Source organism: Argentina silus, assembly GCF_951799395.1.
Source record: "Argentina silus genome assembly, chromosome: 5".
Classification (NCBI taxonomy): Eukaryota; Metazoa; Chordata; class Actinopteri; order Argentiniformes; family Argentinidae; genus Argentina; species Argentina silus.
In genome coordinates this window covers 12,396,627-12,411,626 of record NC_139659.1, presented here as the reverse complement: position 1 = coordinate 12,411,626, position 15,000 = coordinate 12,396,627, and the positions used below count along the sequence as shown (strand labels likewise).

The window sequence follows — 15,000 nt, the reverse complement described above, 5'->3', positions numbered from 1 at the left end:
AGAAAGGAACACTTGCACATTAGCACTTAGAGGAACCAGCGGCGCCGCGCCCCCCCCTCCCCACACACCCCCCCCCACACACCCCCCCCCCCCCCCATCCCCCTCCCCCTCCCCCCTCCCCAGCCCGCCCTCACGCTCATTAGCCAGATCACACATGCCCCATTAGCCCAGAGAGAGGGAGGGGTGATGTTGTGTTGATGCAACACTAAAGGAGCACCCGATGAACCCATTTGGGAAAAATAACCACAGGCAAGGCAGCTTGGGACCCCTGAGAGCTCCGTAGAAAAGACCGAGAGACATTGCTGTTTCTACTGTACTGTAGAAATCGGAGGAGGCGTTCATTGTAATGTTTGATACCATTCCTCATTCCGTTCCATGCATTACAATGAGCCCTGTCCTCCGATTTCTACCTCCACCAGGCCTCCACTGGCACAGACAGAGTGAGTTTGAACACTACTCAGACTGGCCTGTCTATGTAGGTGCACCAGCAGGGGGCGCCAGTGTGTGAGGAGAACCTGTGGGAGTCACACTCCACTAGACAGCTAAAACTAGATTTTAAACATGGTCATGGTGATGAAGTACATTCCATTAGATGATGCAAACTCAAATGCAGTTCAAAGTCACACCAAACTCAAAATAGTCACAAAAAACTCATTTCAAATGAATCTATTTTATATATTCCTGTAGTGTCAGCTTCAGTTTGCCCTTCTCCTGCCACAGAAGAATATAAAAAACTGTTTACTTACGAGCAGGCAAACGCAACCAGAGCTCCACTGACCACGATGAAGTCCAGAATGTTCCACAGGTCACGGAAATAAGCACCAGGATGGAGGATCAGACCCAGGTCAATCATCTACAGACAGAATAAAAAAAAAAATTATTGACACCAACCAAACACAGAATCACACCAGTACAATAAACAGACAAACCTTACAATAAAATCAGTCAAGACATAACCACTCAACCACATCCTAAAAAGTCAGCATCAGGGGAGTCTGGTGGAGGCAGGAATCGGAGGACGGGCTCATTGTGTTTAATCGGAGGACGGGCTAATTCCTCATTCCGTCCCATGCATTACAATGAGGCCGTCCTCCGATTTCTGCCTCCACCAGCCTCCCCCGATAAAGATCAATAGGGAGGTGAGAATGAAACCAGACAGAGAGACAGAGAGAATATGGGGAATATGAATACGAATAGTTTAATAATCGTTTAATATCAGTCTAATAACGGTCTAATAATACAAGGTCTAGATTTGCCTTCACTACCGCTCCAGAGTGCTGTCTCTGATATGGGATGCAATCATCCATGTTATGGTCCCCTCACCCTGGACTAGCCTGCTACGGTACCAGCTCTAATGCCTATCTCCCCGCAGCTGCTCCAGTTTACATACCATATAAATCCAGGGGGAGGCTGGTAGAGGTAGAAATCGGAGGACGTGCTCATTGTAACACATGCATTTGATACCATTCCTCCTTCCATGCGTTTACAACGAGCCCGTCCTCCGATTCTTACCTCCACAAGCCTCCGCTGTACAAATCACACTGAAGCTGCAACCTGAGGGCGAATGTCTTACTGTATACGACATGACACACAAACCGATTGAGATTCCGAACTGCACTTTTCCCGAACGTTCCCGTCGATATGGTCTCTCACCTTAATCACCATCTCGAAGGTGAACACTCCCGTGAACACATAATCCAGGTACTTGAGCACCTGCAGGAGGAGGGGAGAGGGGAGAGGAGAAGCGAGGAGGAGAATATATATCAGGGGAATATGATCATAAGAAAAGATTGACGCACAGACAAATGCACTGACAGATGTCTTTAGCATCAGACACACGAACTGCAGACTGAAGGAGGGGATCTCAGATCTCAGATCCAGCCGGTGCTGGGTTCTGTCAGAAGTCACAGAGCCTGTCGTCTTCACTCTTCCTCAAGACACGGAAAGCAGAGAAGGAGAGAAGGCAATCGCCTTAGCACTCAAATCACAAGCCCCTCATGTTTATTTCAACTGAGCCTCTAAATAGATGCTCATCAGCTTACGCCTGTCTTTTTGAAGGACCAAATGAAAAAAAACAAATACTGAAATACTTTGGACGTCTCGGTTGTTTTGGTTTTGGATTGTTTTTTTGTCCTGTTGCTAACCCCTCTCACGAGGGCTAACTGTCAGGTGATATTACAGTAGGAGGAATTCTAGAAGCTTCTGACAGGTCAATCAGGCCTAATGAATGAGCCGGCCAGTTGGAATGGGGACCTAAGGGGAGAGTGGGGGCCCCTGGGCCGGAGAGGGAAGCAGGGTCCAGTCCTGTAGAGCTGAGGACCGGTCCTTCTCAGGCCTCTGTGCTTGCAATGGACCCACATAGCCAGCAGACCCTGGGATCCAGGCCAGCGCTCAGCCTGTGGGCAGTGCTACAGCACCATGGGGATCTGGATGATGATGGGTTGGCTTGGTGTGGTGAAAGAACACCAGTGTGTGTGTGTGTGTGTGTGTGTGTGTGTGTGTGTGTGTGTGTGTGTGTGTGTCTGTGTGTGTGTGTGTGTGTATGTGTGGTGTGTGTGTGTGTGTGTGTGTGTGTGTGTGTGTGTGTATGTGTGGTGTGTGTGTGTGCGTGTGTGTGTGTGTGTGTGTGTGTGTGTGTGTGTGTGTGTGTTTGTGCGTGTTTGTGCGTGTGTGTGTGTGTGTGTGTGTGTGTGTGTGTGAGAGAAAGTAAGAAATAGAGAGAGAGAGAGAGAGAGAGAGAGAGAGAGAGATTGTGCGTCATGTGTGTGTGTGTGTGTGTGTGTGTGTGTGTGTGTGTGTGTGTGTGTGTACTGTTGTGTGCCCATCAGACTCACCTGGTTGCGCGGTGCATTGGCCTGTACCGGGTCTTCGGCAGCCAGGGCGATACTGCTCATGGTGATCACGATCAGGATACACATCTCAAAGTAGCGCAGGTTCACCACGTAGTGACATAGCCGCCGTACCCTGACAACACACACACGTCACACACACACCTCACTGGGCAGATTCATATGACAGGTCTGCCCGAAACCAGCTCAGAGTTGGAGTCAAAACAGCCTGACAGTAGCCAGCCTATGATTGTTAGTGTCTTGGTGTTTCTGAATGCAGAAACAGTCAGAAAGGCAATACTGCCTTCGTTACAAGCATGAGAGAATTGTCATCAGCCCATATAAACAGTGTACAGTGCAGGACAGTGGAGGCCGATGGAGGTAGAAATCGGAGGACTGGTATAGTCTCAGGGTCTGACTCACGGGTTGGTCTGTCCGAACACGAACATGGAGCTGTAGGGGAGGATGTGTTTGGGGCCGTTCTGAGCCAGCTCCTCCAGATCCTTCTTCTCCTCATTCAGAAGGCTCTCACAGTCTATGTTATTCACTGACACACACACAAAGAGACAAAGAGAGAGAGAGAGAGAGAGAGAGAGAGAGAGAGATCCTCTGTGAGTGAATGTTGACTCAGACTAAGCGTTGCCGGGTAGGGGATGTAACTGGATTCAGATTGGCTTTTCATTAAGATAAACCTATAAAACATATTTCAGAAACCAAACACATGACAATCCTCATAGCGCAACATCACACAGCTGGCAATAAAGAAATCAAGGGCATTCATAGAGACCGACTTCAAAATCACACGCTTGCATAGTCACTGTACATAATGGCTGATATTCATCTACCATTTGTTCAAAATGAAAAGGATACCATTGTCATACTACATGTACGCATGAACTCAAGTGTTTCCCCTGCATTTTGTCCGATAGTATACAGCACATTGATGACAGGGGAGGCTGGTGGAGGTAGAAATCGGAGGACGGCCTCATTGTGATGCACGGAACGGAGTGATGAATGGTATCAAACACGTTCCTCATTCCATCCGGTGCATTACAACGAGCCCCGTCCTCCGATGTCTACCTCCAACGGCCTCCCTTGGGTCGATTCTAGGAGGCCCGTGCTGGTACTGACTGGGTATGATGGTGGTCTCTCCAGGGGGGACAGTGATGGTGACTGGGATGTGGAGGGTGTTGCTGTTGAGGCCAGCCTGGCTGGCCCTGGTGGTGTTCCTCTGGTTGTCCGCGTCCTCCTGCTTCTCCCCGGGCTTCAGACCCAACGGAGGCTGCATGGGGCTGGTGGCCAGGGTCTCTCCCTCCAGGTCCGTATGTCTGTCCCTGCATCACACACACACACACACCAGGGTGAGATGGAGAGGAGGACTGGGTGGCTTCCAAACACACTGGGGCTTCAATTTCACCCAGTGAGAATGAAGTGTACGTTTCCAGAGTTGTGACTGCCAAGGGCACCTGGTCCTCGCATAGATTTTTTTCTTATGATGACTGATGTATAGATGTTTCACTTACTTTAGACAAATGCAGTTGTTGTAAGTCGCTTTGGATAAAAGCGTCTGCTAAATGTAAAAAATGTAAAAAAAAAAAAGAAGTAATATTCTAACCCTATTTCGAGAATGCTGTGCAGTAGGCCTCACCTGTACCCTGGGGCCTTCGCTCCGTCCCTCTCTCCGTTCTCTCTGCACTCCTCTGCGTCCAGCGTGGACTGGGCTCTGACCATGCGTGAGCGGTGCCTCCTCCTCTCTCCGTTCCCCTCCGACCCCCCCTCCCTGTGGCCCCTACCCCGGCGCTCCCCCCGCGCCCCATTGGCCAGGGCTCCGTTCCCCTCCTTGGGCTGGCGGTGGGAGTGATGGTGGCGGTGCTCCCTGTCCTCCCCCCCTCCCCCTCCCCCTCCCCCTCCCCCTCCTCCGTTCATCCCTTCCTCTGGCGAGCCCCCCTGGTGGTGGTGCCTGTGTCCCTGCCCCCCCTCTCTGCTCCGGCTCCTCTCCCCATTCCCCTCCTTGGCCCTGGGGGGGCCGTCTCCGGGGTGGTCCCTGCTGCGGCTGTGGTGGGTGTGGTGCCTGGCCCCCCTCCCCTCCCCCGCCTCCCCGTTCTCCGCCCCGTTCCTCTCCCGGCAGCGGTGGTGCTTGCGGGGGTGTTGTGGGTGCTGGGGGTCTCCATCCTGCTGCTGGGGGTCTGTCGTCTCGTCCCTGTCGTCCTCGGGGGGACGGGGCTTGTCCCCGTTGCCGTCCTCCACCACCAGGGGGCGGTCCAGGTGGGTCTTCATGTCGGGGCGCAGGTGCAGGGCGGAGGAGACCCGGAGGCGCTCCTCGGGGTCCAGCTCGTTGAAAAGAGCCTCGTTGCTGGAACGGACGTTGTGGCGACGAAGCTGATTGGTGCGCTGCTCCCACACTGACATCATCTTAGCGGACCTCTGCTGCTCCTTACTGTGGGGAGGATGCACGCCGGAGGGGGAGGGGGAGGGGGAGGGGGAGGGGGAGGGGGAGGGGGAGTGTATTAGAGGTGGGGTAAGTAGGTGGTCGCAGTCCTGAGCACATAGCCAGAGGTACGTAGTTGTCTGGTTTTGGCATCAGAAATGGTGTTCTAGTAGAGATGTGCTCACCACAAATGCTCACCATGGTAAACTTGGCCATTTACCATGCTAGGGTGTAACATGCTACTGCTCCCTGGCCCTCTCTACAAGCTGCCAGGTTCAGGTTCAGGTTCAGACATGGTCGTCATGGTCATGTTTGGACCACACTTCCCTGAGGCAGTGACACCTTCCTGTGAGGTGGGGAGGTGACACCTGGTATCAGTAGGCCTGAATGAGTAAATATGACGGGGGTGCATGAGTGATGTAATTTCCTGTCCGCTTCAGGCGAGGCTGGCGGAGGTAGAAATCCGAGGACGGGCTCATTGTAATCCATGGAATGCAATGAGGAATTTCGATACCATTCCAGTTTGATACCATTCCATCCCATGCATTACAATCAGCCCGTCCTCTGATTTCTACCTCCGACAGCCTCCCCTGGTCTGCTCCGTCCTTAATTGATGCATCTGCATACAGAAGGTGCTGTGTATACAGACGGTCGAGGGATGAAAATCCTTCCAAAATACATCACTTCCCCCTTTGCTAAAACCCCTCTAGATCCTTCGGTCTAAAAGAGATTAGCTGCTGCGTTTGAACAGTCAACAGCTAAACAAGGGCTTTGGGCGCAGATGGAAGGAAAACAAAAATAACTCTTGTTGGGTGAAACATCGATTAAGGTAGGAGGTAACTCTGCTCTCATCCTGGATACATCAACAGGATACGAGATTGTCAGGCTACAGTACGCTGGAAGCCTCTCAGTGATGTATACAGGTTTGGATATGGATGTTTTCAGATTAGTATGAATGCCGTGTGTGTACGCATATTGTGTCGACTGCAGTATGAATGCCATGTACTGTATGTATGTAGAGTTAGAAATGATAGATTAATAAAGGTGTATCCTTTGTGTCACCTGTACCTCAAGATTCGATGGGCAGGGGAGTAGATAAAACTCCTAAAAGATAACACAGAGCACCATACAGCGCAGTGAGACAGACAGGTAAGCAACAGACAGACAGGTATGTCAGCGACAGGCAGACAGACAGGTATATCAGCAACAGACAGACAGACATGTTTGCGACAGATGTGCTCTTGGTGTTAGAGAGAGAAAGGGGCTTTGAGAGAAAGACAGAGATAACAAAGAAACACGCACGTGCACACTCGCACACACACACACACACACACACACACACACACACACACACACAGCCGGGCAAAATTCCTGTCATCTCCAAGAGGTTAGACGATGTTAAACAATCTTCCCTGCCTTTCCTGCTTGGCTCTAATCGATCGGTCCAGCATGCCAGGCAGCCTGAGGGTTGGCTGCAGTGTTTATTTTGGCCCTCATTCATATCGTGTTGTAAAGTGAAGCCTCGGGGCGTTTGAAAACAAGTGGTGGAAGTGGCAACCTGCCTGGGGGATTAACACAATCGGGCTGAGGGCCAGCGGAGCAGGAAAGTGGCCTGTGTTATCTGAGAAACTGCCTTCCTCTCTAGATGCACACTACCTGAACACTCAGAAACACTGCTCTGCCCCCAAACACGTGTGCACACACGCACACACGCACACACACACACACACACACACACACACACACACACACACATAAAAGTGATGCCTATTCGGTCAGAAAAGCTGATGTATTTACAGTAAGTCCAAAGCACCAGTGGGCTATCCGGTTTCAAGAACATCTCAACACTCAGGTGACTGGAAAGATCACAGGGAGAGTTAGTATGAGGGATGTGTAGGAGGTTGGAGGTAGTAGAGGAGAGGAGGAGGAGGAGGAGGAGGAGAGGTGGAAGGTGCAGGGGAGAGGGGAGATGAGGAGGAGAAGAGGATATGAGGAGCAAGGCAAGGGAGAGAGGGAGAGGCAAAGGGAGGAGAGGAGAAGAGAGGAGAGGAGAGGAGAGGAGGAGAAGAGGATATGAGGAGCAAGGCAAGGGGATGAGGAGAGAGGGAGAGGCAGAGGGAGGAGAGGAGAGGAGAGGAGAGGAGAGGAGAGGAGAGGAGAGGAGAGGAGAGAGGGAGAATATTATAACAGAGAGCTATAACTCACGGTGAATGAACGCTGGAGACGGAAGAGCTCCGAGAGAGTGCCTCTCGATTTTGCTTTACAAAACTGCACATGCAGAACAAAAACAAAAACAAAAACAAAAGAAAGAATGAGACACAAACAAAAATAATGTGGAGGGGAGAGGTGGCAGTCAGCTGGACTACTCCAGAACAGAGTTTCTGTCTGTCTGTCTATCCACCTGTCCCCTCCGGTCATAACATAAAGGACTAGCCTAACAGCACTACAGCAACAGTAATGGTAACACTTCAGTGACAGGACTGAAGTCCAGGTTGTGATGTACAGTAGATGGACTGTATGAGGTTCATGTACTGTAGACCACATTCACTGTGACATACGACTTAAACAACGTTTCATTACTTTCAATTGATAATTGATAAAAAAAAACATTCAAAAGGACTGTACCATAAGCCCCTTCACAGAAGTGTTACCAAAGACATCAAAGTAAAACGCTTTTGGAAGAAATAAGACAAGTCAACGGAATGACAGTGATGGCATCAAAGTAGGAAAACATTGTTAAATACACCATGGATTTACAACGCCTTTCAATCATAGGAGTGAAGTTACACAGGTTTCAATCAAACAGACAACGTTCTTCTTAATCAAAATGACCTTTGGTAAATCAAAGATGATTACAGATTCACTCCATCAAGCGTAAAAGGCTTTGTAAGATTACACGCTACAAGTTTCTTCAAATCAAAATAAAACATTTCCACTGGAATGGATTGGCAACACTTTAAACAGACAGACAAATGGAACCTGTTAAGATATACTGTGTCTAGTCCATGGATTGAGCTGAAGAAAACAAGAAAGCACAGCTACAAAGACATATCTAGACCGATCTACCATGATGATCTACCATGATGATCTACCATGATGATCTACCATGATGATCTACCATGATGATCTACCATGATGTGCTGAGATAGTCGTGTATCTACAGTGAGCTGTCATATTTCAACACATTGTTTTCATCACTGTCAGACAAAAAAACCCTACTGACACAATTGAACAACATTCTGAATTGGAGATGGTTGTGGAGTAATGGGGTCAGAGTCAGGGTATAGAGGCGTTTACCAGCCAGCTGGACATCTGAACTAACACTCACATCCCTGACACATGGATCAATACTAGATCAATACTGTTTATACACTACTCTTAGTCAATATACGTACACTGATCTCTTACCCATAATGACATCCTTGGTGTGGGAAATTGACTATTAATGAATGAATTAACATAATTACTTTTTTAAGCCATTACCAGTGGGAAGCTATGCGGAAAGGTAAATAGGTCAGAGGAGATCTCAACATTATAAATTGACGACATTGATTAGCCATTAAGCAATCAGATCCTAATGGAAGGATCAGTCATATTGTCATATAAAGTCATATAAAGTCGTATTTTATTCTGTTATTCTATTGTCACTTTATTTTGTTGTTGTTGTTTGTGATGTGAGCTGCTGTAATGCCTTAATTTCCCCTCAGGGATCAATAACGTACCTATCTATCTATCTATGTATTGATGTTCATTAGATGAGGCTGGAAAACCAATCAGGCCTACTGGTTGGAGCCGGTCTCAAGCTGGGTTTAATTATCAACACTAGTATACCCACTTAGAAAGCATAGCCAACACATGACTTCATTCTATGCACTGTAGTATGCTGTCTGGGGAGGCTGGCTGAAGTAGAAATCGGAGGACGGGGACTCATTGTAATGCATGGTATGGAATGAGTCAAATACACACGTATTTGACACCATTCCTCGTTCTGTTCCATACATTACAATGAGCCCCCGTCCTCCGATTTCTTCCTCCGCCAGCCTCCACTGATGAGTGTGGATATAGGAACACAGCCTCAGATAGGGCCTCCACTTCTTCTCAGTGGGTCACCTATTCCTCCATAGTACTTGGAGCAGGTAACAGCTAGACACAAATCCAAACTCTGGAAGGTAATAGACATTAAGAAAACAATGGGCAGCAGTGCCTCATAGAAGACAAGGAAAAGGGGGCAGTTCCACATCAAAGCACACACACACACACACACACACACACACACACACACACACACACACACACACACACACACACACACACACACACACACACAGAGAGAACACACAGACACACAGAACACAGACACACCTGACATATCAATAGATGTTGTTGGGAAAATGGATATTGACAGAGAGACAGTGGTCAGTACAGCTACACACCAACAACGCTGACTCATTCACACAAGGAGGGCCCAACCAACCCTCTCAAATGGTAGGGGTGGTCTCAGGGAGAGAGGGCACATGGGAGAGACCATTGTTTCGAGAATGTGGGGGGATTCTGGAAAGCCTATGACTTACGCAGCGATGGAGATGTTGGCTGCTGACAAGGGGCTGACCTCCTTCACCTCCATGGCTTTCTGAAGGGCAAGTTTCTTATTGGCCGCTGCCTCCTGCTGCTCCTCGTCCTGGCCAATAAAAACAGAGATAGCACCACAGAGGGGTGGGGTAACAAAGGTGTGTTTTATTGATAGAAGACGGACAAAGTTAAAGGGGTAATTCAAGGTTCTAAGGGCTCCAGTTGTTGAGGCCTCAGAGTCTATAAGCAAAATCACCTTTGTAAGAAATGAGTTAGCAATTTAGTTAGCTAGTTATCCAACATGGGTAACAACATTAGTAAGGAACAAAAAAAAAAGAGGTCACATTTGGCCACGCCCACCTTTGTAAGCTCCTGTGCATTGGCAAGGTTGTCGACGGCGATAGCCAAGAAGACATTTAGGAGTGTGTCTGGTTTATCTGAGCTCAGGAAAAGCCTTAACACAACTTTATCAACACCATGAAACATTGCACTGTAACATGATTACTATTAGCAACAGGTTGGATACCATGGGAAAGCTACAAAATGTCTCAAGTATTTTATCACGATAGAACTGAAAGAAACATGTCTGATACCATTCCTCATCCCATTCCATGCATTACAATGAGCCCGTCCTCCGATTTCTACCTCCACCAGCCTCCACTGAGGTCTGTGTAGTACCGACACATCGGGGAGCGTCAGAGAGGATACAGTTTCCAAACAGCGTGAGCACGATGAAGTAGACAGAGGAGAACATCCCACGCCGCACGCCACCCTGAGACTCTATCCCATGGTACATCACTGCATTCCAGTCCTCTCCCGTCAGAATCTGAGGGTCAGGTGACACACGTTTGACAGATCGGTGACGCATCGGTGACACGCCTTTGACAAGTTCATTTCAAAGCATAATTCTCTCATCGATTCAAACACTGTATATGACAGCGCTCCTGAGTGAGAGATCAAATGGCTAAATGAATGAATTAGCTCATTAATAAGAGAGGCAAAGTGCACCTGGAAGACTGTGAGGATAGCCGCAGGGAAGGTATCAAAGTTGGTCGTCGGTGTCTCGTCCTCAAAATTGAACCTTGGGAAGAAAACAGTGGATCAGTCAACTGAGTCGATCTGTAGACACAAGGCTGCACAAGGACATTCAGATACATGGGCTTCCATCCAGGTCTGAGAGAACTTCACTGGCCAAAGCAGGATACAATGAGAAGAGTAGGATGAAATGGAAAAAGAATATCTAGTTGAGGCACTAAGGCAACAATAAAAAATAAATTGTATCCTGTCTTATTTATGTAAATACAACGGATGCTATTTTTGCCATAGCTGTGCTACTCCAATGACAAGGTTGACTATCACACAGACCCTAACCCTAACCCTAACCCTAACCCTAACCCTTGACAATACAGTTATGATTAAAACAGCACACCAACAGCTCTCAGTTGTCTGTGACTTGACATGGACAGTGAGCTACAATACCTGTTTCTATGCATGGATGAGAGTACACAAAAATATCCACACACCCACACACATTACAGGAAGCCCACTGTACGTCAACATGCATTCAGAAACAGTGCATTGAATCATTTTTTGAAAAGTTCTGTTCTGTTCTGGACTCACATGAGAGCATGATGTACTATACACCCACGGGTATGAACCCACGAGGTCTCAGAGAGGTCTCTCTCTCTCTCTCTCTCTCTCTCTCTTTCTCTCTCTCTTTTAAACACACACACACACACACACACACACACAGACACACACACACTCACAGACACGCACGCACGCACGCACGCACAGACACGCAACCTTGTGCAATATTTATACACAGGTAGAAGTGTAGAGTTTCCAGAAGAGCATTTGGGGAATAGCCCAAATACTGTTTGTTGTTCCAAGATTTCAGGTGAGAGGAGTGGTGTCAGAGGAGAGATGGTGAAGGTTGTTTGATATGTATGAGCGGATACAGACAGAGGCATGCAACACCAGGAAGCACACCAGTCACCAGAGAGTCACACATCTCCACAACTCCAACCTTCACAGCTCTCCTGATATGGCACCTGAGAAGCCACAGCATCTCCCACTAGTTCCCAGTATCTCCCACTATCTCCCACTAGCTCCCAGTATCTCCCAGTATCTCCCACTAGCTCCCAGTATCTCCCACTATCTCCCAGTATCTCCCACTAGCTCCCAGTATCTCCCACTATCTCCCAGTATCTCCCACTATACACAGTACCGTACAGAGAAACAGACACTGAACAGGGACAGGTTGGAGGGGCAAAACTTTAGCAGCATTAAAGACAGTTCTGAACTGAGTGTGAAAATGAGTGGAGCTCATTTCCTGTGTTGGGTTTGCCTCTGCTGTGTTTCCTAAGTTAAGACTGTAATATAGCTGTTTCCCACTGAATCATGAACATATAAACATCTGTTGAAGCCCCCGTAGATGTATAACCACAAGCTTACACAAAATAAGATAATAAACCTATATAACAGTTATGAACAGCAATCGCAGTGATTGTGATCTATGAGGCATCTATGTAGGCCTTATAAACGGTATACAAAGGCTTCACAGAGCCTTTAGAGTTGTAATTTGTTTCTTGTAAAATGTGACCAAACAATCCTAGTTTTAAATGAATACAGAGCGGAGAGTAGATTGACAGATCTTGTGTAAACATGTTGTGATTCATCTTAACCTTAACAGCGCACACACAAACAAACACATACAGTACACACACACACACACACATACACACACACACACGCACGCACAAGGTTAGCCAGCTCAGTTCCATGACCTTTTTAAATCATAAATACACACACATACTGTAGTAAATAATGTATGCTCTGAAAAACAACAGAGAACTCCCCAAAGCCCGTCAGGAAAACAACCCCCCCTCCATTTTGAAGAACAAACCTGCGGTAACCTGTGTCCGGAGTCTTGAAACTGAAGAGAACAGTGAGAGAATGAAATAAAAATGCGATGGAGGGATATACTGTATGCCCATCACCCCACACAGACAGGCCCATACAGTACAGCCTCAACAGCCATGCTACCTCTGATGAGACTTACACACTGTATGTTAAACGCTGTCATCCGAACACAGCCAGACATGTACCCTCATCTATAACAGACAGACAGTTTTGGCTAAACATCAGACATACTGCATGACAACACGGTTTCCATGGGAGCATCGCTTTTTGTATGTTCAGCGGTTTGATAAGCTCCAATGGAAACACAGTTGATGGGCTTACCTCAGAAGTTACATAGAGTGCGCTATACATGTATGCATTACTGTTTATGAGCATGGAAATGCATATGATATGGGCATTCTGGATGGCCTTTCTCAGAGCTGAGTTGTGCTCCCCCTTCCTATTCAGGTGACAGGCAACACTAACCCCAAAATGTATCACAGAGGGATACCAAGATAGTGTTATAATGTACACAAGAGGCAGCACTGGTACTGTTAGATTGCCTGTAACACAGAGAGACCATCAGAAAGTGAGGGATTGGGGGTGAGGATGAGGACAAAGCACTGGATGGAGGAACAGAAGGAAGACGAGGGATGTGTGGGGAGGAGGGCATATGGTAACCACAGCGACCATCTTGCTAAATTACTCCTAATCTCTCCTGCTTAGAGAGTCAGCAGTGTGTGTGTGTGTGTGTGTGTGTGTGTGTGTGTGTGTGTGTGTATGTGTGTGTGTGTGTACATGCATGTGTGTGTGTGTGTGTGTGTGTGTGTGTGTGTGTGTGTGTGTGTGTGTTTGTGTGTGTGTGTACACGTGCATGCATGTGTGTGTGTGTGTGTGTGTGTGTGTGTGTGTGTGTGTGTGTGTGACTACAGGGGGTTAAAATTCAATCAGCCTTCTCCCCACATTGTTATGCTGCATTGTTGTCTTTTCCCCGTCTCTGTCTCTCAGGGTGGGGAGGATTAGAGGGCACCGTGGAGGGAGAGGCTCCTGTGCCTCTGCGTCAGCAGACCTCCACAGTGTTTACTGTGATAACAGGGACTGGATGTTGTTGTTGCCCCCCCCCCAAGGCATCTAGAGGGACTTCATTAAATCAATGCTCAAACAGACACATGTGAGAGCTCCGATACACTGTGATGGATTCTACCACCCTACCCACCCCCCCCACCCCCCCGACCCCCCCCTCCCTCCTCCCCCCTTTAGAGACAATAACAGCTGACATCTGGCGACACTCTCTCTAGATGAATATGCTCTACAAACAAGATGGAAAGGCAGGTGGGGAGTGGGTGGGACTTTGATTAAAATGGGTCGAGAGTGTGGTACAGTCTATGTCCTTGACTAGAGGACTGATGGATGTGAGCAGCTCACGGTGGGGACGAGAAACATATAAACCAACACATAAAACGCCTCCTCAATCAACAGTCATCTGTTCGAGAGAAATATCTCGTAACAGTTCAAACCGAAGAACGAGACTTTCTCGCGGGGGGACTCAATATCCGGACACCCTCTTAGAAGGATAATTAAAACTTGGACCCATTATTCTCTTTTCTATGCTCCCGACTGTTCTTATCAGCAATTCAATTCCGCTTCTTAGTCACCTCCCCTGCAGTCAGTCAGTCAGTGGGGTTCTGCAGACACTCCACAGAGGGGAAGACATCTCTCTCAAACGGTTTACTTTCCCCTTTCTCTGTATTGAGCTGTCAGGCTCAATACAATAATGAGGCTCGATCCTTAACTAAACTCAAATCTACACACACGCACGCACGCACACACGCACACACACACGCACACACACACATACACACACACATACACACACACATACACACACACACACACTCTCTCTCTCTCTCTCTCCTGGCTCTCTGCAGAGGGACACAGGTGGGGCTCCGTGGAGAAAGAGCCAGTGGGTACAGGCTGGTATGACATGGACGCTCCACCAGCGAAGCACCATGTGGACGTCAGAGCGTTTTCACACATACCCATCACGGCCGGCCGACGATGACGGAACAGCCGGGTTTAAATTGAGCTTGGCACCATGGCAACCCTTTCTCTCCCCAGCTCCGTATCCACCAGCGCTGTCACTCTGGGACATGAGGTGTGAATAGGACGCTGGCGTTTCCCTCGAGTGCTCCTACCTGCTGCAACCGCGACGACGCCATGCGCAGCTCGAACGATGAGAGAGATGTCGCGTCTGCGGCCGCATTAGGCAGC

At 48.3% G+C, this 15,000-nt stretch overlaps 1 protein-coding gene across 2 annotated transcripts in view; it reads right to left on the bottom strand.

Annotated features, from left to right (window-relative positions):
* Positions 1-15,000, bottom strand: part of cacna1bb (calcium channel, voltage-dependent, N type, alpha 1B subunit, b) — a gene marked incomplete at its 5' end in the record, with an annotated part of 107,077 nt that overhangs the window by 33,530 nt on the left and 58,547 nt on the right. The window contains 12 exons of one of the 2 annotated variants that reach the window (XM_083669711.1): positions 747-853; positions 1,654-1,713; positions 2,835-2,964; positions 3,252-3,375; positions 3,960-4,162; positions 4,483-5,265; positions 6,325-6,360; positions 7,462-7,524; positions 9,828-9,934; positions 10,186-10,253; positions 10,534-10,651; positions 10,834-10,906. In XM_083669711.1, coding sequence (XP_083525837.1) covers positions 747-853; positions 1,654-1,713; positions 2,835-2,964; positions 3,252-3,375; positions 3,960-4,162; positions 4,483-5,265; positions 6,325-6,360; positions 7,462-7,524; positions 9,828-9,934; positions 10,186-10,253; positions 10,534-10,651; positions 10,834-10,906 — 1,872 coding nt within the window. Of the gene's footprint in view, positions 1-746; positions 854-1,653; positions 1,714-2,834; positions 2,965-3,251; positions 3,376-3,959; positions 4,163-4,476; positions 5,266-6,324; positions 6,361-7,461; positions 7,525-9,827; positions 9,935-10,185; positions 10,254-10,533; positions 10,652-10,833; positions 10,907-15,000 lie in introns of both variants that reach the window. The other variant, XM_083669712.1, reaches the window with a different exon arrangement.